This window comes from Cyclopterus lumpus, chromosome 8 (assembly GCF_009769545.1).
Source record: "Cyclopterus lumpus isolate fCycLum1 chromosome 8, fCycLum1.pri, whole genome shotgun sequence".
NCBI lineage: Eukaryota > Metazoa > Chordata > Actinopteri > Perciformes > Cyclopteridae > Cyclopterus > Cyclopterus lumpus.
Window position 1 is genome coordinate 12,955,082 of NC_046973.1, and position 21,402 is coordinate 12,976,483.

Here is a 21,402-nt window from a genome sequence, read left to right on the forward strand (position 1 = left end):
TTGAAAAATATGGTTTTGATTTAATTTTTCTCATTACCTAAAAATACACGGATGTGAAATGCACACAAGTAGTGAAATTACATGATTGTGATTTTGAAAGAAAAAAAAAGGTAAAATACAAATCTAGCAGTACAAATATATATTGGTCCAAGAAACAAAAGTTTCGACAGTTCAAAAGAATAAAATGAAACCAATGTTTCAGTGCATAAGAGGCAAAACTAAACAATGAACACATCTTCATTATCTACCAATTACAACGATCTCAAGACGACAATCATATTATTTTCATCAATAAACACGAAGAGTAACGACCGAGGACAATGTTTTACGCAGATGGACATTGGTCAGTCGGAGGGGGGGGTTTAAAACAAAAAAAACCATCATGATGTAATTTAAAAAAAACAGACTATCATACGCTAACCACTGACCTATGAACACTTTTACATGGAGAACTGTGATGTAGACAAAACATGGCAACTCCCTGGCCCAGCCAGAGGAACGAGTCGTGCTCAGCAAGCCACACTGTAGCAAAACTAAACGAGCATGTCATGCTCCTATAGTTTTGTGAAGATTTTTGCTACATTGTGTGAGCTAAACAGGGCTGAATTTAATGGCCCAATCACAAGGGGGGGGGGGGATGTTAGAGAGAGGATGAGAGTCACGGGAAAACATGATTATTGATTGGCTGCTTCACAGGCATCGATCCAGTCACTGTAAACATCCACTGCCTCAGACAGATCTGATGGGAACAGGGTTAAGGGGCAAAATGACTTAATACATAACATAATGTCACAGAACAGCTGGTCAAAGAGGATACAGGTAATTGGAGTCTGGAACTCCTCCAGGCAAACGCTGCAAGATATAATTCCTGTGTTGCGGGTTCGTTCCCTGGAAAACAGTTAGTATCTTAGTTATGTGGTTCGTGGTGCATTTCTCTATTTCTCTTTCTGCAGTTTTTTAATTAAAAAAAATATATATTTGCTCACATTTTGACATCGCAGGATTTCTCGTGGTTACAAAACGGGCAAGTGAACTGGACGTCCAGGTTGCCGGTCATCTTTTTCTTTGGCGGTGGCTTTCTTTTTGACTTTCTGCGCCCCATTTCTGATGTTATGTAACTGTAACAAAAAACACACAAAATACAACCGTATTGCTTTGCATCCATCTATACTGTTAAACAATATAACTACACAATGTTATAAGTTACCACCTACACAAGGAGCCATTGTGATATTATAATACCAGTAATAGCTAGTTAAAAGACTAATAATTCCCACCCTATTGTTAACCAGCAATGGCTGCTCACCTGGCTCAAAAGCAGGTAACGTAAGAAATCACTGCACCCAAACTAACTGTCCTGTGAAACATATTTCGCCTTTTCCTCGTGGATAATAACTCTGCCTCCAATATATGTATATAAGCATATGTAGTAAAATCTAAATTATGTTTTATTACAGCCACAATATCAGGTGTACAGCTACAATTGCAGCCGAACAAATCGATTTACGGCAAACGGGATCAGAAGAACACTCGCTCGGGAGCGCCAATGAGCTGCTGCTGCTACACGCTAGCAAGCTAACTCGCTAACTGATCCTACTTTGAGGGTAAAGACCGCAAGAGGTTAAACATACTTTTTGATAAACGACGTTGAAGGCAACGGGTCAAAGTGAAGCGCGTGGTTCGTGCGTTGTGGGCTCGCATTTCATTAACGATGTGGACTTACCGAGAGGGATGTTAGCAGCGGAGGATGCTCTGTGTGTTCGACTGCATCCGGGTACTCCGAATCTCTGGGTCCCACCGCCGGTTGGTTGGTCGCTCGGGAATTTGACCTCTTTGTGATTGGCTAAAAGGTGGAGGCTGACGGCGTTGTGTGCCCAATAGCGCAGCTCGCCTTCTGGATTACCTCTCTGGTGAACCATCTCTTGATGGCACACACGTGACGTCCTTCAAATCGTAAAACTTTGGATGAATGTATTTTGGGTAGCAAGTTTCAAACCAGCACTTTACTTCAGAATAGTAGAGATACAAATATGAAAATAAATCCCACTAAACTATCCTGGCAACTGATTGTGTGCGCTACATAAATAAATAAAACCTCCTCAAGAATAAATACTAATATATTGTATATTTCAGAAAGAACTGATGTGATGCTGTGAGTTTCATATAATGTTTGATTGTCGTTGTTGTTATAGTTGTGGCGTCCCAATAAGTAATTGATGGATATTTATTTATGTTGCTCGGGCAAAAACTTTATAAACGTAATGTATTATAATTATTATAAACAATGCTAGAATAACTTAGTTATTGATGATTCATAATAATAAAATAAAATAAAATAAAATAAAATAAAATAAAATAAAATAAAATAAAATAAAATAAAATAAAATAAAATAAAATAAAATAAAATAAAATAAAATAAAATAAAATAAAATAAAATAAAATAAAATAAAATAAAATATATTTATCGTTAACCAATATAGTAACGTTTCGTAACAAAGCCAATACAAACAAAGTGCAGTGAAGCACGTCAACCGCAAATCGATGAATGGGAACCTGAAGTAATTGAATATTAATGTATGCGTCTCGCCTCTAGGGGCGGGGCTTGTTGACACGCACATATAACATAGGAAGTGGAGTCGGCTGGACTTTGGAGCCTACTTCATTTCGCTAATTAGCGTTCCGCCAAGAGGTCAAGGACGGCGAGGTAAGCGCAGGTGTGTGTGACGTATAGCAAGAGATAAGTACACCGTGTGTAAGTTAACTCTCCCCTGTAGCTCGGAAGCTAATGCTGGTTCGCTGGTCAGTTCCAGATGAAAACAGTCTTAAAGTAACAATAAGATTTGCTGCCATTTCATCTAAGTTAACTTAACTTAGCTATTTAGCTTCCTCGCCACATGCGAATGAGTTCGGAGATGCGTTCATGGGTATGAATGTAATTGTTTTTTTCTCCTTCTGCCATGTTATCTCATTCTGGAGACTTATCAGCTGCATGTGTGGAGCAGCAGGCTGGAAAGATGCACGAGACCTTTATCTCAGTGGCCCCACCGTGTGCGTGTGCGTGTGTGCGTGTGCGTGTGTGTGTGTGTGTGTGTGTGTGTGTGTGTGTGTGTGTGTTTAAAAAACGTAAATGTAAAAACTGTTTTTAGCAGGATGATATACTTCATTACTTTTGTTGGTGTGTAAACAGGATTTTGATGGCACGTTTCAGAGTTTTAGCTAACGTGTTTGTTGTGTGTGTTTTGCAGAGTGACACCATGGCAACAGACTTGGTCAAAGTGCTTCACCTCCTGGTTCTGTCTTTCTCCTGGGGAGTGCAGGTCTGGGTCTCCTTCATCGCAGGTGGGAGCACAAACAGAAGAGAGGGCTGCAGCTGGGCCTGACACGATATATCTGCATTTATCGTTTGATAGATGGACACGACCTCGGCCATTTTTACGTTATCGACTTATCATACAATATATTATGGACATGACCTCAATCTGCATATTGCCCGTTTTGTTTAAATGCATGTTTGTTCACAAAACTGTCATTGGCCATTGTGCAGACAGTGCTTATTTTTGCTTCATTTTAATTATTGTTTTGGTTGTGTGCTTTTATAAAAAAAAGTTTTATGTTTGAATATTTCTTTAGCATTTAAAGTTCAGTGCTCTTAAAAAGGCTGTATTTGCATTACATTTCATCATAACAGTGCCCCCCCCCCCCCCCCCCCCCCCCCCCCCCCCCCCCCCCTGATGTCTGTGCTGCAGGTTTTGCGTTGGTGCGGCAGGTCAGCCGGCACACCTTTGGCCTGGTGCAGAGCAAGCTCTTCCCTGTGTACTTCCACTGTCTGCTGGGGAGCAACGTCGTCAGCCTGGCCGTCTACGCCGCGTACCACCCTAGGGAACTGCTTGACGGCCACGAAAGTGTGCAGGTCAGACATCACAAACACGCAAATGTCAAAACACTTGTTTTTAAATCACATCTGCGAGTAAATCATCGCCATCTCCCCGCCGTGTTGCAGATGGCCCTGTACTTCGCGGCGCTGGTCTTGGCGGGCCTGAACGCCCGATGGTTGAGCCCGACGGCCACCGAGTTGATGTTTCAGATAAGGGAGGTGGAGGAGGAGCACGGCCTGGGGAACCAGATCGGCCTGGGCAGCCAGAAAGAGGCTTACGCTAAACTCTGGGAGAGGGACCCCAAGTACAAGGCTTGCAAGCGCATGTTCGGCCTCTACCACGGCCTGTCCAACCTCTGCAACCTGACAGGGTTCATCTGCACCACCACTAATCTGACCTACGCAGCTCTGAATCTATCCACCATTTAGAGAGGGGGAGGTCACACACACACACACACACACACACACACACACACACACACACACACACGCAAATATAAGTGTAAGAGACATCATGTAACTGGGATTAAACAGAGTTTTGCTTCCCTGCTATTGCGCACACCAGCTATTAAGAACAAAATGAATCACCGAACCTCAGGTGCTGTGTGTGTGTGTGTGCAATTCACGTACATTCCCAGCAGGGGGCACTGTTTAGACACAGGTGCATTCAGAGAAGAGCTTACTGCTGAGCACAGCATAGATTATTGCATTTATATTTGTAAAATATGGTGGTTTTCAGATATTTTGTTGATAAATAAAAAATTTTTATTAACTTGTGATTGGGAGGTCATTATTTCCTGTGCAGCTGCTTTTATTCCGTCCCACGTGTTTGTCTTGATCATTGTGCTTCGACACAGATTCAAGTTGATGAGAGAACCCAGGCCCAAACAGACTATATGCTTGGATTTGGAAGAGGAAAGGTTTTAATTTAATCACCGGTGACGCACAGCAGGTTTTTCCGGAGAACACTGCTTTGCCAGGATAAGGGAGGCACCGTCCTCGGTGCAGCTACATCAACACTAATGGATTATAATGGAGGCATTTCAGTATAAATTAAAAAACGGGCTGAATGTAAAAGGTTGAGGTTTTCCCCCGATGTTTTCATCTTGGCCTTTTCTTAAAGATGTTATCCCTTCAATCAGTATTTTTTTCTGGCTTATCAAGATAAAGAATATAATTAGAGCAGAATTAGCTCTGAAAGCAGATCATTTCACCTGACTGACATTGTGTCACCGTGCCTTGTCAGTTTGGAGAACATACAAGGAGGTTAGTCACAAATGCACATTTTGAGTCTTTAACCGTCCTGACGAGTTTCCCCGCTGCAGTGGCATTAGGAAATAAAGTGAACATGTTTATCTGCTCATCCTTTTTACACGATTATTTGGATGGCCATGAAAGAAAATGCATAGTGTTTAGGCGTGCCTCCCCTCTGCGTGTGCGAAGTAAAGCACGAGGAAGCTGGGGGAAACAAAAGGAAGTGTTGAGGGCTTGTTACGCCATCCTCTGTCAACCCTGACCCTCACAAGGAAACAAACTTTGTGCATGCGAGAAAGAGGCCCATTCGCAATCTGGAACTCCAGTACTACCTGCAGAGCATGCCTTGCAGTGCTATGGAGCAGTGTTATGAATGAATTATGAGCCAGGGAGCAAAGGCTTTATTCAGTTGTCTCTGATGTGGAATTAGAGACCTCATTTGCAATTGTTTGATCTGTATGATGGATGTGTAAAGCGGCACAGAAATCCTGATACCATGTACACTTCATTTTAGGACTATGGCTGCTCAGTCTGGACAAACCGTAACCGAACCGTAACCATGGATACACACACGCACGCGCGCACACAATTCGACTTAACCACAAACTAATTGCACTGTGAACTTTGGTAAATGTGGCCTTGGAGAACCTAGACCCTTAGGGTGGTGTTTGCTATTGGGTACATTTATTTAGTCAAATAAGGCTGCTAAGTCAGTTTTTAATCACCGCATGAATTACCATGGCCTCGTGTTACCTAACTGATCCCAATGAGAGACACAACAAGCGATGCAGATATTTAAGTGTTTTCTCTTTTTACTATATTCCTTTATAATATCCTCCCTCTTGGTAGAAGCATAGTGAGTCATGTGGTCTCTGATCTTGACTGTTTTCATACGTGGAGACTATGTAGCCTACAATGTATCTTTTGTGTGATATTCATTTTGATGTGATGTTTGTGACTTTTTTTGTGTGCGTTTCATTTTATATCCTCGTGCACGTGTATGGCTCCTGTAAAGTAAACGAACAAACTCAACAGAGATACTATTAATATATAATATATCTGTATTAACATGGCAATCCTAAATAGCCTGAACACATAGTCCACAATAGATCATATAAAAAAACTATTCGGTCCTGTTTCACTCGAGTGTGCGCGTTAGTGTAGTGCGCGCGCACAGCGCGTGCAGCCGTCTCTCCTCGAGCTGTGTACACTGACACAGCCCCGGAGAGCTTCCAGCGGTGCTCCAGTGTTCGCGTTCACTCTGTGACAGACGGAGCTCCAGCCACACGAGCGAGATCCGGGAGCGGCTCCAGACCTCGAAATAAAGAAAGAAGTATCCTGTTGAGGAAGGAGAGAGCCGGTCGGGTGCTGGTGCCGTTGGTGGAGCAGGACAAAAAAAAGGACTCTTCCAAGTGCTCGGTCTACTTTAATCTCGACCCCGCACATCTCACCGCCGCCGGACGGACGACAGCCGCGTATCGCTCACCCCGAGAGAGTCGAGAGGGAATCAAGTTGGACGTTTGCTTTTCTTCTACAAGGTGAGTTTGTTTCAGAAAAAACGGTTTGTGTGTGTGTGTGTGTTCACCCTCTGCCTCACGCTTCCTTCATGCCCTTGTGCTAACGCGGCACGGTCACCCAGAGCAGTTATACGCTTTAATGTGTACTTTATGCTAACAGGTAGATGCTCGCGGAGGGATACTCAACGTAAGGGTTACGTCCCCCCTTTCGTTGGTGTTGTTCGTCACGCTAATGCTGCATAAAGTGGACTAAGTTAGTTCGTTAAGGTTAGTCATTTTACACTATCGTAATAAAAACTAACGTCCTCGGCTTTATCTTCCATCAGTGTTTGCGTTTCAGTCTTCACAAAAGAAGACAGACGTGACAGCGGCCCACTAATCAATGCGGGTCATTTCCTGTTGGCTCCTTGCTCAACAAACAAGGGCCGGATGAGAGACCCGGCCTGCGCCATCACCAGGCCCCGTTCACCAATAGTGGCCTGTGTTTCTTTCTCAACTGGAGATAACGCAACTGCGGTGGGCCTTTTTAATTAAATGAGCTCCCATTCTCATGCTGCTGCCCAGACATCAGTTAAATGTAACATGTGGATATCACAGTCAGTGGTGTGTATGAACCGTGTCCGTTATGGAGACAGTGACAAGAAAACACCACGTAAAATGTTGTTATTCATTTGACATCTTTGTAACGAGAGAATAAGATGTCTTCGCTGACTGTGTGCGCCTACTTATTGGTCCGCAGACATCTGAGCGCCATGGTAAACACGGAGGACATGTGACTGGGCTTACCCCGGACTTAAGCTGAGCTCAAAGTTGGGCTAAAGGAGACATTTTTTCCTTTTTCTTTTCTTTTTTAAAATGGGTGGATCCATTCTATGGGATCTCAAGAATGTGGCAACGTCTGGAGTGATGGAGGAAGACTTACGCCCAGAGGAGCATTTTTCAGGGGGCATGTACCTACCCGGTGAAGTTCTGTTGTGAAAGAGGAGATGGTGTCATTGTTCCTCATGTCGACATCAGCCGGCAGGCGGGTTTGCACAGGCTGTGTAGAAAGCCCAGTGGGCTGTAGGTGGACGGCGATCGCAGCTGCACAGTATAACTGTACAAATGTACAAAGGTGATTTTGGGGGGGGAGTTTGGAAGGATTTTAATAATTCCTGAGTAACAGGGTTAGCTTTTTTTAATTTGGGGTGTGTTTTCTTACTCATGCAGCCATCAGTTCTTTCTGATCTGCATACAAGGCAAACCTGTCGGTACACAAGTGAGGAACATGGACTTGTCCTCTCATACCCTGGCAATTACTGCGAGAGCAAACGTTCACACAGTAAATTACTTTGCCAGGCTTCTCCAATTTCTCATTAGCGATGAGCCTCCTCCTCTTCTTTTTGTTCATCATGGTAGTGTGGTAGATATCTATATCCCGCTCAGGAGACCTCCCATCTGGCCCGTTAAAAGCAGAGTGAACCGACTGCTTTGACCGCTAATGGTTCTTGCTGGCAGCTTAGAGCCGAGTCCCTAGTCTTGTCTCCACGGAGAAGGGTCTCACGAGAGAGAGAGAGAGAGAGAGACCTTTTTTTCCCTCTCCATTCCTTTTTCATTTTGATGGCAATGCCCTTTTTAATGGAGCCGAAACAGGATCTCACCGATCCCGGCTGGATTTGACTAACGTCTGGCTACAAGCTTTGATTCAGTAGGAGATCATTAGTAATGTTCCAGTGAGACGAGCGTTGGTTCATTCTAATAAGTTGATCAGTTAATGCAACGTTAGTCAACGAGGTGCCCCGATGCGTTAAAGATGCCCCGTGGACTTTTCTTGTAAACAAGATTAGTTTTTCAGTTCTACTCTCCAAAACACGTGTCTATCATTGAGGCCGGACAGATGCTTTGCTCTGTCTTCTTTTTTGGCACTTTTGAGTGTCGCCAACGGTTTGACACCCGTGAACTTCAATGTCTGGACCCTTTGGTTGGATGCCATTCTCCTTCCTTTTCTCCCCTTGATGCCTGTCAACTCTCTTCTGTCCCTGTCAAACAGAGGCACACAACAGATTCAGTAAAGAAAACCAAACACAGCCCTTTTCTCCCCGTAGGCCGCTGTAAAAACTTTGTATTTGTCGCGTAACTTGCGCACTTAAGTAACGCCATTTTAAACCCAAACCACGATCTTTTTCCTACATTTTGCCAAGTGGTTTCCGTAAGAAAAGGTTTTGCTGCATTCCTTCGTTTAATAACATTGTAAATTGACTTGTTGGTTTAATAACATTCCCCTACCCTTCCGCTACCTGCGGGATCTATTTAGCAAAGCCACAGTCAGTCGCCACGTCCTGTGCTTAGCTCCGCCCCAAGCTGATTGTGATTGGTTTAAAGACATTTAAACGAGTGCGTGAGCCCTAAAGAAAGGTCCGGCTCCACGCAGTTTAATTCGCCAATAAAAGCGTACTAGTTGTCTTACTGGTGTCTTCCATGTTTCCGCCTAACACTGCACGTTAAACTCATGTTCTCCTCCTTGTGCCCCCCCCTCTCTCTAGATGGCATCAAATGACTCGCGGCTCCAGCAGAAGCCCGCCCAGAAGGACGCGGCCGACCAGAACTTTGACTACATGTTCAAGCTGCTGATCATCGGCAACAGCAGCGTGGGAAAAACCTCCTTCCTGTTCCGCTATGCGGACGACTCCTTCACCTCGGCCTTCGTCAGCACCGTGGGCATCGACTTCAAGGTCAAGACCGTCTTCCGCAATGACAAGAGGATCAAGTTGCAGATCTGGGTGAGTGGTTTTGAAGATAAGATGCACTGTTTTTTTATTCAATGTTATTTATTTTTGTTATATTCACTGGACATTTTTGCCATTAGCAATTTTAAAGCTCCCTGGCGATCTCCCTCCAGTAAAACATATTAGATCAAATTAATTTTCTGTTGGAGTTTATTTGTCCAGTAACCTGAAGACATTTTTGATTCGAGATGGGTTTGAATGCAGCTTTTGGGAAAATGTCATTTTAAAAGGTCAATGTTTGGAGAAATCTAGAACTGGGTTTGGCCCTCGTGCAAGCTCGGCATGTGAACCGTGCTAGTGTAAAAAGCACGACTTCCTCATGGTTTCATAGACATTCTTACTCACGGGCCTCATTTTGCATCAAACGGTGCTGAGCTTTCACTTAAATGCCCAGCTGGAGATCAAGGGTCAAAGACGATGAGAAACTGACTCGCCTCAGATCCGCAGGTATTCAACCTGTAATATGAATCCTTTGCCAACTTTGAGGAAACGAGCCGTGAACACATCACACCTTTTTTAATTCATTCGGATTGGGATGCACTAAGATGACACTTTGAGCCGATACGGAGCAACAGTAGAGTTGCTTTTAAAGCTTTTCCGGAGAGGAGATGCAAATTGGTCACAACTATTTCTCCGTTTGTTTGCCACTGAAAGCGACTCCTTATACATCATTTGATCCGGTGAAATATTAATCATAGCTGTTAATGAATTTAGAGAATAATTTGCTAATGCATTTCTTTTGTTTAGCAATACATTTGGGTGTGATCAAATATTTAGAGTTTCCATGTTTTGACGACATTAATTATTGTGATTATGTAGTTTGTGAGTAAAACCCCTTGTAGGAACGACACATTAGCTCTGCAGTGAACACCAAGTTGTTGTTTTTTTCAATTTGGTTGTGGTTAGTTTTTGTGTCCTGCATTACAGTGGTTCCTCTTTGCTTATTATGTTTTTAATTTGGGTTGTTGAGCATATGACGTCACGCGAAAATTTGTGGCTTTCTTGTCCTGCAGCAGTTGCTGTAACTCCCAAGAATAAAACAAACCAACAGTTCCACACGTAAAGGCCTTTAAACAGCAGGAGAAACGGCACAAACGGTGTGAAATACTCGCCTGTGAATATTCTCCGTCCAGGGCTTTTATTGTGAAAGGGGAAGAACAGAAGAAGCAGATCTTGGTCTTTGTCAAGGTTGGAAGGAGTAATAAACTTTGAATACAGAGCCCCTGTGTTGCGGTTTCATTAAATACCAGCGCATAATTTCACCGCTTGATGCTCCTGCTAATTACTCCTGCTAATTACTCCTGCTTTTGTTGGCGCAGAATATTCCCGTTCTCTGTGAAAGCAAAAGCAACAGATTGTAAGACGATATATTGACGTGCACGAAGATACCTCCCCTGATGTGTGAAGGCCTCGAGGTGCATGCCAATTATCAAGTTTGAACAATCGCTCTTTATAGTGAAAACCGTTAAGTGCCTTGAAGAATAACCCCCTTGTGATGTCATCAGGGTTATTTTTTCAGAGCTTTACACACCAAGGATGCTGGTTAAAAAAGACACCAGATAGAGAGAGTGCAGCAAAAGAAACATGCTCCAGAGGAATTATGGGAAAGTGAGTTTTTGGAGTTTGTCCCAAATTGGGATTTTTCTTTTCATAACTGCAATAGGAAATTGTTGGCGTGCCTCTTTTAAAGAAGTGCCCTTCTTTCAGAGAATTTGATGAGGAGACTGGACCCCTCAGTAAATATGAAGTCACTGACAGCAGCTGGATAGCTTAGCACCAAGGCTGAGCCGGATCAGCTCCCCTGATAGTGTAAAAACCCAACCCTGTTCACTGCAGGGCTTTCCACTCTGTACCTGAAGTGTATCCTTCATTTATCCTCCGGAACACATTGCTCACAACACACTGCGAACCCTGTTGGTATACACGGCTAAGGCTGTTCAAACAGATGATTCACGAGAACCAACAATGTGTGAGCCACTGTGTGATACTCCAACGGGGACAAAGATGAGTCAGCAGCAGAGCCCACACCAAAACACACACACACACACCGTGTCGTCGGTTGAGGAAGTTCTCCAGACCCAAACCTGTGTCTCTTTTTAAATGACACACATTGTTAGTGGTGTGTGTGGGATCCCAACAGCTGGGGTAAGGGGGGGGGGCTCTCTAATGTGTGTAATCATGTGATCCGCTGGGGTTTGGTAAGGTGGTATCGTTGTGCGCCGCCCGAGGTGGCGACCGGCGCAGCCGGGCAGCCACAAAGAGACCTGGTATTTCCTGAGTGCAGGAAGCGGAGGAAGCGTCATATCAGCGTCTGACGGGGACACAATGGAGACCCACTGCAGTGCCGTGGAGTGGTGTATTTAAAAAGGGCGTGGGACCAAGTCCTCCCGTACGTAGCGTTAATGATCAACTCTGAAATACCTGAGCCGTTAAACTTGTGTTAGAGTGCCGTCCGCGAGAGACTTCGCCGGGCCCCGACACACAAGGAGTGTTTGTTGATGATCCCACTGCACAGCTGCTGGCCCTCCGCTTCGTGTGTCATGGAAACGGGCTCGCCTGATAACACACCACACACACACAGAATACGCCAAGCTCGAGCGTATGTTCCAACTGTGTACACATATTGTTTACATCCCTTTTTTTTCCTTTTCCTTTTGGTGTCATGGAGATATATCTGATCTTTGAGCAAACGCGCACACACCTTTTGCACACTTGGCGTGTTGTGCCGCAGGTGACGTCTCCGACCATGCAGGGGCCTGCTGTAAACGCCGTCCATCATCATCATCACACACACCCAGAGCAGTTCCGGCTGTAATGGAACATTCATAACCCTGAATGGCCTCTGGTTACCTGGGCAACCCAATCCTTGTCCGTGAGGAAAACAACACACACACACACTTCGGCCCCAGATGCAAATGTGGGCCTCAGATGGGTTACCAGGTAACCGTGAGAGTGGAGGGGAGTCGGCCCCCCCCTGTTTGATCTTCATATCCCCTGAACTGTTATACGTTAATTTAACTAGACCATAAACAAAAAACGCAAAATAAATCAGTTGTCACACCTGAACACTTGTTGTGGGTGAGAATGTAGCAATATAGAATAAATGTTTTAAAAGTGGTGGTATGAATCCAGACCAATCTAAACTGTGACAGTCTAAATGTACCAAATGAATATTGCACCAATCCACTTTCATATAATGAATATTACTAAATAACATCCAGTTCAAAACAAGGTGAAACATGTTTGGTAAATGATGGTGTTGTTTGTTGTTGAAGGGGTATTCTGGGATAGAAATGTCAGGAACCACCTTAATCTGAAATAACATGCATCTGCATTTTAAATAAATGTTTTTTAAAAAACTGAACGTTGGATCTACTGTTTCAGTAAGAGATGAGGGCTGCGGACCACAGTTTGGACCACACTGCCCCCTTGTGGCGTCAATTCATAAATAATGTATCGAGTGATCACAGGCAATCCATGTTTCTTTTTAGTTAAGTTGTATAAACTTTGATTAATATAAAGCGTAGTGTATGAACATATGTGTGTGGATTCACATGCAGGACACAGCGGGGCAGGAGCGCTACCGCACCATCACCACGGCCTACTACAGAGGAGCCATGGGCTTCCTGCTCATGTACGACATCACCAACCAGGACTCCTTCAACGCAGTCCAGGACTGGTGAGCCCGACATTTAAAAAACATTTTGGTCTGTTAATACTCCAGGAGATTTGTTTTTGTTTTCCCCCACTCATCACCGAATCACGACCTTGCGCTAAATATTTAGCACCATTTCCACATAACCGGGTGCCATATTCTCCCCCCCCCCCCCCCTCTAAATATGAGTGTCGACCTCCCTTCGGTTCATATTTTATTGTTGTTTTTGTAGGAAAGTGTCTGATGTGTTGCTTCCTACATTGCTAGTTCTTTGTTTTGTTTTTTTAGCCACGTATACTGTTCTTTCTATCCGACAGGGCAACGCAGATCAAGACGTACTCGTGGGACAACGCTCAGGTGATCCTGGTTGGCAACAAGTGTGACCTGGAGGACGACAGGCTCGTACCCACGGAGGACGGCCAGAGACTGGCAGAGGACCTAGGTACACACTCAACCTCACACTTCCACCTGCTCGCTTCTGCCGACAGATATTGCATTCATATCTTTGTCGCTGACCCTCCCCCCCGGCCCCCAGGTTTCCAGTTCTTCGAGGTCAGCGCCAAGGACAACATCAACGTGAAGCAGGTGTTCGAGCGCCTCGTGGACGTCATCTGCGAGAAGATGAACGAGAGCATGGAGGGCGACATCAACCTTGTGTCCAACCACAAGAACCAGGCCCTTAAAGACTCGCCGTCAGAGAGCCACGGGGGCTGTGCTTGCTGAACCATCAGGCCTCTTAGCAGCTCCCCCAACACACACACACACTTACACACACATTCCCTCTCTGTGCCTCGACCAAGTAAAGTGCCAGACCTCTTCCTCTCTCGTCCCTCCAGCCACGGCCCAGCACGACCAAAGGGACAGCTTGCTGAAATAATTTTCATCAGCGTTGTCAGGCCCTTCTCCTCCTCCTCCTCCTCCTCTTCTTCTTCTTCCTCCTCCTCCTCCTCCTTCTCCCAGTGTTTCAGTCTTTGGCCCACTTTCTGTCCCTGTTTCTTCAGCCCATCAGCTCTGCGGGGAGCTGATAGTCCACCAAAGCCGGTCCTGTGCTCCGTCCAGCCCGCCCACCTCAACTGCCCCTCGACAACTGCTGCGACCTTATCTGAACCATTTGTTTTGTGGTTTTCATTTTTCAAATATTTGTGCAGATATTGCTTGAAAAATAAGGATGCCAAATAGTGACTGGAGGTGGCTGTGCTTCGGGGCATTCATTGTTTTACAAAGCATTGTTCTGCTAGCCGGCTTCATATTAGTGAAGAGCGGCACCAATCTTAAAAAGAACTCTGGTTCAATCCAACTGTTGAATACACTTTCTAAATGTCTTTAAGTAGAGAGACGTCTCAACACGGCGCAGCCAAATCGGTCGTGAAAATAATAAAAACACGCCTTCATGTTGTTGTTTCTTGGGTTCAAAACCATTATCCGCTAACGTCTCCATGAGATACTGAGTTCAATACTGTGTCTTGACTCGTGTTCAAACACGAGTCAAGACGATAAGTAGATTGACCTTCAACAATGACCCTCATCTCCAAACACACACTTACACACGCTGCAGAGAGAGCCGACATGGCAAACCTACTACGCTTTAATAACCGAGTTTCTACAATGTGGTGAATTGTGTTTTTCTTCTTGGTTTCACATCATTTCACTTTACGTTGTGTGCCATCAGTTACTTGAAATTGCCATTTTTGTTCCATGACAGTATTGAATGGTCAACTCCCCCATCCCCCCTCTCACACCCCAAACACACACACTTGAAAACTGTGTCCTGATTGAAGTTATTTAAATTTTAAAGTCTTTGGATTGCAAAGATCGGTTTATTGTTTTCTGTTAAGTGCCATTTCCAATGATCGGCCACAACCTGTGCACCACAATAGCTGCTGTGCACGTCAGATAGCCGGCTCATCCGCTCCACTTTAACACGAGGAGTCTGCGGAACACTACATTTAATATGTCAACGCTGTGCAGGTATTTAAATGGCCTGGAGGGGATGTCACAGAGCAAACGATATCCCTGATGGTGTCACAAGGGCGGCTGCTGCTTGAGTGCCTTTAATGTACTAAACTGTCCACTGATGTTTGAATATTTAACCACTTCGTCTGGTTTCTGCCATATTGTAAACACGACTGACTCCTTTGGAGAAGCGTGTGTGCAGCAGCTGTTTCCGTCTGTGGTCCTTCTCTCTGCTGTTTATGACCCTTTGGGAGTCACGTGTCCCATTCCTGATTGGTGGCTTTTCTAAAAGAGGGGAGATCACATAGTTGGATCCCTTTTCTTTTTTTTATTGAAGGTTCTGAATGTGTAGGGTGGAAGCATTGTGGGGGGGGATGCATCCTATAAACAAGAGTAAAGTGAGTATGTCGAAATGTGTATATGAAAAATAAAGAATATATTCATTACAAAGGAGAGAGTGTAATTTCAGCTCCTTTTTACAAGATTGTAAAACATGACAACAATGTATGACCTCGAAACAACTGTAGAACCAGAGAAACCACACAGTTATTGTCCTCCACACTACAGATATATCCCCCTCCCCTTTCCGGGCCACTTATCGCGGGTGAAGAAACGGGGTTGTCTGCAGCGCCGATAATGAGGGTAAAACGAAAGAAAACACGTGGGTGCAGCAAGGAGATAAGGAACCGTTTGGGAACCCATCGGAGCTGGGGGCACCACCTCCTCCTGGCTGGGAAATACACAGTTCACCCACGAGACAGGTGCTCAGACATATACCCATTAAACACATATTTAAGTCACTTGCATTCTCTCTCTCTCTCTCTGAGCGCGACGGGAGAGTATAAAGTTTTGTAAGAGTGCATGTGCCGCCTCTCCCCTCCTTCACCGACTTTTCGGAGAGCGTAAACAGCTCGGCGCGTCTTATCGCGCACAAGCAGGCGCGTAAAGCGCGCGGCGCTATCCACGGCATCTCCACACACACCGGCCAAGAACCAGCCTCCGCCTGAGAGAGCTGCGGCGGACCCGTGAGGAACAGGTTGTTTTCTAGTGATGCTGTTCACGGAGCGAAGACCAAAAGGATGACATGCTTTCACCTGAGCCGACTGTTGGCGCTTTACGTGACATTCTGCGCCACGCGAGACGTCCAGGGTGCGCGAGGTTTCGAAAAAAAGGGTAAGAGAACATATATGTATTCATTGTTAGCCGTATGACATCAAATTAAGTAGAAATATTAGGTAGATAGTGTATCCTTCCTATGGTTGGATTTCGAATCTATGATAACAATAACAAGCTGTAACCCCCCCCCCCCCCCCCCCCCCCTCAAACTTCCCCTCATCAGTGTCTCTGATGCTGAAAGAAGAGCCAGAAAACCCCAAATGCTTTGTGGAAAGCAGGAAGGACTTCACATGTTTCTGGGAGGAAGATGAGGAGAGGGCTGGCTCTGTGGACCAGTACTCTTTCACATACACCTACCAGTAAGCCACATGCAGGGCCCACGGAATTAGAGTTCAAAGCTGGTGTTTTCATACTTTGTTTATTTTTTCTCTATTGCATGCAACACGTTATGAATTAAACTATTAAAAACGTCTCTGCAGAAACTTTTGAGAGGCCTGATGATGAATAAAAGGTTCATACATGAGTCTAGATACGTAAAACTGGCAACATTTGGCATAGTTATATGTCTGAGCACTAAGTGGTCTCATTCAAGCAAATAATTAAAAAAAGACGACCTCTCTCTGAACCCAGAATGCTTTCTTTCTTTCTTCCTCTGTGCTGAGCAGGAATGAAAACAGCAGCAGCTGCCCGCTAAGAGCGCTGCCTGCAGCGGGCGGGAAGAGGCTGTTCGTCTGCCACCTGAACCGACCCCAGATGTTTGTCCAAATGGACGTAAGAGTTCACCGAGAGGAAACGCTGATCCACAGTCGCAGCCTTCTCATCGAGCTTGTCTGTGAGTTATTAGTAGTTTTAAATTGTTTTTACTGCAAACTGTCAGGAGTGCATTCGACCGGTTTGTGTGAGAATGATGGATTACATTCATTCTCAAAAATTCCCCAATACTTTTTAAAAGCTGCTGGAATTAACTTTTTCATACAAAAAAAAATAAGTTGATCACATGACTACTTGTATATGAAAGCGATCACTTTTAATGGCAAACTCCGAAAGAATTTTTGAACTTTTCGGTTTACTCGCAGCTCTCATCAATGTTGTTGTTTTTATTCGAGAGAAAAAGCTCTAAAAGCCTGCACAGCACCTGCGTAACATTAGCAGCTAGCTCGTTAGCATCGTGGAGCATTTCACACACAAAAGAGACATATTTCCCTCGGGAGTTGGTGGGGACCAAAAACAGAGTTAAAAGGAGCATAAACGTGACAAATAAATGCCAATGTTGCCGTGTAAATATGCAACAATTTTGAGCAACAATTGACTTAGAGACAAGTTCATCATATCAACTTAAAAATATGATAATAGGTCAGGGTTGTGTTTAGGCTCTGGACCAAACAACAGAGCAGTGTTTCAGAGTGTGACAGACTTCCCCCCCCCCCCACCCCGACATCACTATAGAAGTCCTCCCTAACGCGCTCATCTCTCCTCTATCTGCGTGGCAGTTCTTCTGAACCCTCCGGCTAACGTGACGGTGAGCAGCATGGGCCAGAAAGGGCAGCTGAATGTCAGCTGGGTGGCTCCTCCTCTCAAGTACATGGACGACAGCATGATGTACGAGGTCAGCTCCAACACGGCGGACAGCCACGTGGGGAAGGTACGGCGGGTGCCTCACGGACACGCTGGAGGGGGAATGTGGTCGAGGGGACAGGGACCTGTACTGACACCAGTTGAGGGCTGTTTTGCAGGTCGCGAGGGTACGAGCCAGCTCAGAGTTGATCCTGAGAGGCCTGCAGCCCAGCACCAAGTACAAGGTGCAGGTCCGCGTGAAGCTGGACGGGGTTAGCTACAACGGCTACTGGAGTGCCTGGAGTGACCCGGTGTTCATGGAAACGCTGCCGGCAGGTGAGGACAGAAATATGTAGCCCCACATTTTCTTTTACTGCACATGGACTGATCCAAGTGTTTTCCCAATGGAAGGACTGATTTCGATCCTTCTGTTCCCTCCTCTAGAACTCAACCTACTCATGGTGTCCCTGACCCTCATCAGCTCTTTCATCCTTATTGCGGTGTCTCTCGCCATGCTCCTCTCCCAACGGAGGTCAGACAGCCAGCGACGCATAGCTAATTTACTTGCCACAAATGGGGAATTCCATTTTCAACATCTATGCTCTTTTCAGGTTTGTCATAAAGAAGATTTGGCCGGTTATTCCGACTCCTGAGAGCAAGTTCCAAGGCCTCTTCAGCATTTACGGTGGGGACTTTAAGGTAAGAGCCAGACCTGCACAGGGACAATGGCGCGCAAACATTTGCTATTTAGTCCGGACAAACTGAAACGTTGAACTGTAGAGTGACGTCTTCCTCTCGGAATATCCAAGGTTAAAAGGAGTTTTCAATATCCTGTTTTGTGTCTTTGCACAGGAGTGGTTAGGTCAGACCGACGGAGGCATATGGTTGACCCCAGAGTACTTCTACTCAGCAGAATGCCCTTCTCCTCTGGAGGTCCTGTCGGAGCTCAGCCCTGGCCCCGCCCTGCCTTTCCCACCTCTGCCTCCCAAGGCCTCCAGGGCTCCGACCGCCGGTATAAAGGAGGACAAGGATGCAATGAATGGGGTGGATGAGAGCGATCCAGCCCTGACAGAGCGATGGAGAGCCACACCGCACGACCACTGGTTGATGGACCGCTTAAGGGCGCTCCACCAGAACCAGGAGTCCTCTCTGCTAGAGTCCCAAGACGCCTACGTCACCCTCAGTTGCAACAACCACGGGGAAGAGGGCCACCCGGACGACGCTCTCGAGGAGGCCTCGCCACTCGAGGAGGCCTCGCCACTCGAGGTGTTGTTCGCCTCCGGCAAGACGGCGTTGTGCGAATCTCACTCCGACCTGGGATCCGCACTGCGGAGCTCCGGGTCGGGTGGCCTTTCATCACAGTGCAGCTTTGAGTACCCGAACCACCGCGCCTGGAGGCCCAAAGGCCCCGGGTACACCTACATGGCGGTGGCGGACTCCGGGGTCTCCATGGATTACAGCCCCATGAGCCGAGGAGACGACATTGGAAACGTGATCATCTACGCCAATGAGTACAAGAACGAGATCCCGGGTCTCAGAAGACCCTTCCTGTCGAGGCAGCATCCAGACGGCTGAGGGAGTAAAGCTGGATGGGCTGCACATGGACTGAGCCTCCAAGCGGGCTCAGGGAAGGGTTTTTGGATATTCACCCAAAGTTACATAGCCTCTCGACAACTGTTAAGAAAGGTGGACCGAGGATCTGGGGGCACACTGACACCGAAGTGTGAGCTAAAGGACTTGGGGAGGAAGAGTCCGCTGGATGTACCAGACTGTACATCATTTCTACTTTATCCAAACCACAGCTGTGGTTTACAGCAGATACTGCTATTCAGTGAAAAAGTCTGCATGCTGATATGTAGGTATCTTATCCTGGAGATCAGAGCAGATTTATAAAAAAACAACTATATAATAATTCACCAAATTTAAGTTGAGGGAGTGTTTTCATAGTGGTTTATTCAAATTTGAGCTGAGTGTATTTTTAAAGCCTACATGACAGAATGGCTATCGGGTTTACTCCAGTTGGACTCACATTTGCTTAAAATATTTTAATACATGATACAATATATTTTTGAGCAGTTTCGAGAGATGTACTTCTTCAGTTAAACAGTGGGCTGGAGGTTAAAGATAATTATGATAAATCCAATGATTTTCTAAAACTAAATTATGAAACTGTTCTTAGATAGTAAGTCAAAAGTAGGATTTTTTTAAAGTCACAACTATGACATAATAAGAAGAGCCGGACCGATAAATTGCCACAGTCGATGCATCAGCATCTAGGTTTGATGCATTTAAACACAGTCGCAGTCGGCTGACATTTTCTTTTTGTGTTTGACAACCAATGTTTTATTTTATTTTTTAAAACTTTTTATTTATAGATTTTTTTTCAAGTAACAAAGAACGCAACAAAACATTGTAAATGACAAAAAATAAGATTAAAATAAATAAATAGAAAAAGGAAAAAATGTTTTATAGATTTTTTTCTTCTTTTTACCCATGTCAAATGTTGAGATGGAAGAAGTTATAATTATGAAATGATAAGTTGCAATTTTTACCTCAATTGAAATTATGTGATCATAGGTCAATATTTGTAACTCCTTGTGAAGGTCTCAAAACTATGATCTCGCGTCTCACAATTATGCCTCAAAAGTCAAAACGTTGACTCATCTCAGTTATTGGAGCTCAAACTAGTAGTTGATTAAGGAGTTAATTGATCTGCAGAAAATAAATCTATTTTGAAAGTTGAAAGTAGTTTTTCATGCAAAAATGACCACGTTCCGACATAATCCTGGTTAGTCAATTTATGGATATAACTGGACAAATTTGGATTGATTAGACTTCATCACCTCATAAATATGACTTAGCTTCCCACAATGTTGACCAGATATTTTTATTCCTGAAACTAGAATAGCCAGTCTCAGACTTTAAAATACGTATAAAATTGAAATGAAACAGCTTTCGTATATATCAAAATAAATAACATCAATGTCATTTTCCAAATTGGAAGAAACTCACTGTATTTGTAAATAGTATTATGGTGATTTGTGTTTTTAAATCAGAGTATTCTGGATCAAACGTATAAAGTATAATTAGTACTACTGTAGACCACATTCATTCTCATGTAACTATAGTGGTTAGTCTTGTAATATTCAAGTTGAGTGTTTTCAACTCACTGCTGCCACCTAGAGGGCAGGAGCGTGTACAACACGTGTAGTCTGTTCAAATCAAACTTCCAACAGGTGTTTTTGTGCTCATGTGGCTTCAGAAAAACATCTTGCATCTTGACTTCTTCTTTGGACAAGAATGCATCTGCTTTGCAAAGCTTAAAACCTACAACCAGCTGTCTCTCACAACATGTGACATGCTTTTCATAACAGTAATTAATGACTTATCAAAGATGATAAATTACACTTTTTAGTAATCATTGCTTTACATATATTACTCTGGATTTGAACTATCAGTAGTTTAATTAGAAGTGTGGTAATATTTTGTTCCGTGTTTAATGTGCTATTGTTCATTTTTTTTAAATGAAGTGTCTTTCGATTTGTACAGTACTTTAACTGTGATATCAGCCACTTCGGTCCGATGTCTCACACACGCCGATCGCTCTGATGTTGTAAATGAGTGGTTCTCAACCCGAGGGACAGCACACTGCTGAGGGGTCACAAGATGATTAAGGGGATAATAAAAAAAATTATAATTAAAATAACACAACAC

General features: G+C 44.5%; 4 protein-coding genes across 6 annotated transcripts; 3 read left to right on the forward strand and 1 right to left on the reverse strand.

The window, feature by feature from the left end:
* elof1 (ELF1 homolog, elongation factor 1) lies at positions 1–1,790 on the reverse strand. Its single transcript, XM_034539461.1, has 4 exons — positions 1,724–1,790; positions 987–1,118; positions 818–888; positions 1–739 (listed from the first exon to the last, which is right to left on the reverse strand). Exons 2-4 carry the CDS (start codon positions 1,100–1,102, stop codon positions 675–677), a joined length of 252 nt encoding a protein of 83 aa, XP_034395352.1. The 5' UTR covers positions 1,103–1,118; positions 1,724–1,790; the 3' UTR covers positions 1–674.
* An 803-nt stretch (positions 1,791–2,593) lies between these two features.
* Positions 2,594–4,653, forward strand: tmem205 (transmembrane protein 205). Of its 2 annotated transcripts, none has more exons than XM_034539460.1 (4): positions 2,594–2,714; positions 3,246–3,339; positions 3,747–3,910; positions 4,001–4,653. In XM_034539460.1, exons 2-4 carry the CDS (start codon positions 3,255–3,257, stop codon positions 4,301–4,303), a joined length of 552 nt encoding a protein of 183 aa, XP_034395351.1. In that variant the 5' UTR covers positions 2,594–2,714; positions 3,246–3,254; the 3' UTR covers positions 4,304–4,653. The 2 variants fall into 2 exon arrangements, with proteins under 2 accessions (XP_034395351.1, XP_034395350.1); XM_034539459.1 differs by having other exon boundaries at positions 2,594–2,704.
* Positions 4,654–6,292: 1,639 nt separating this feature from the next.
* On the forward strand, positions 6,293–14,456 carry rab3db (RAB3D, member RAS oncogene family, b). 2 transcript variants are annotated; one of them, XM_034539143.1, is made up of 5 exons: positions 6,293–6,666; positions 9,168–9,404; positions 12,971–13,089; positions 13,383–13,507; positions 13,601–14,456. In XM_034539143.1, exons 2-5 carry the CDS (start codon positions 9,168–9,170, stop codon positions 13,786–13,788), a joined length of 669 nt encoding a protein of 222 aa, XP_034395034.1. In that variant the 5' UTR covers positions 6,293–6,666; the 3' UTR covers positions 13,789–14,456. The 2 variants fall into 2 exon arrangements, with proteins under 2 accessions (XP_034395034.1, XP_034395035.1); XM_034539144.1 differs by lacking the exon at positions 6,293–6,666 and adding an exon at positions 6,811–6,912.
* Positions 14,457–15,655: 1,199 nt separating this feature from the next.
* On the forward strand, positions 15,656–21,394 carry epor (erythropoietin receptor). Its single transcript, XM_034538910.1, has 8 exons — positions 15,656–16,191; positions 16,358–16,493; positions 16,800–16,966; positions 17,625–17,776; positions 17,868–18,024; positions 18,133–18,220; positions 18,300–18,387; positions 18,541–21,394. The coding sequence occupies exons 1-8, from the start codon at positions 16,098–16,100 to the stop codon at positions 19,261–19,263; spliced, it is 1,605 nt and encodes a 534-aa protein (XP_034394801.1). The 5' UTR covers positions 15,656–16,097; the 3' UTR covers positions 19,264–21,394.
* Positions 21,395–21,402: the final 8 nt, after the last annotated feature.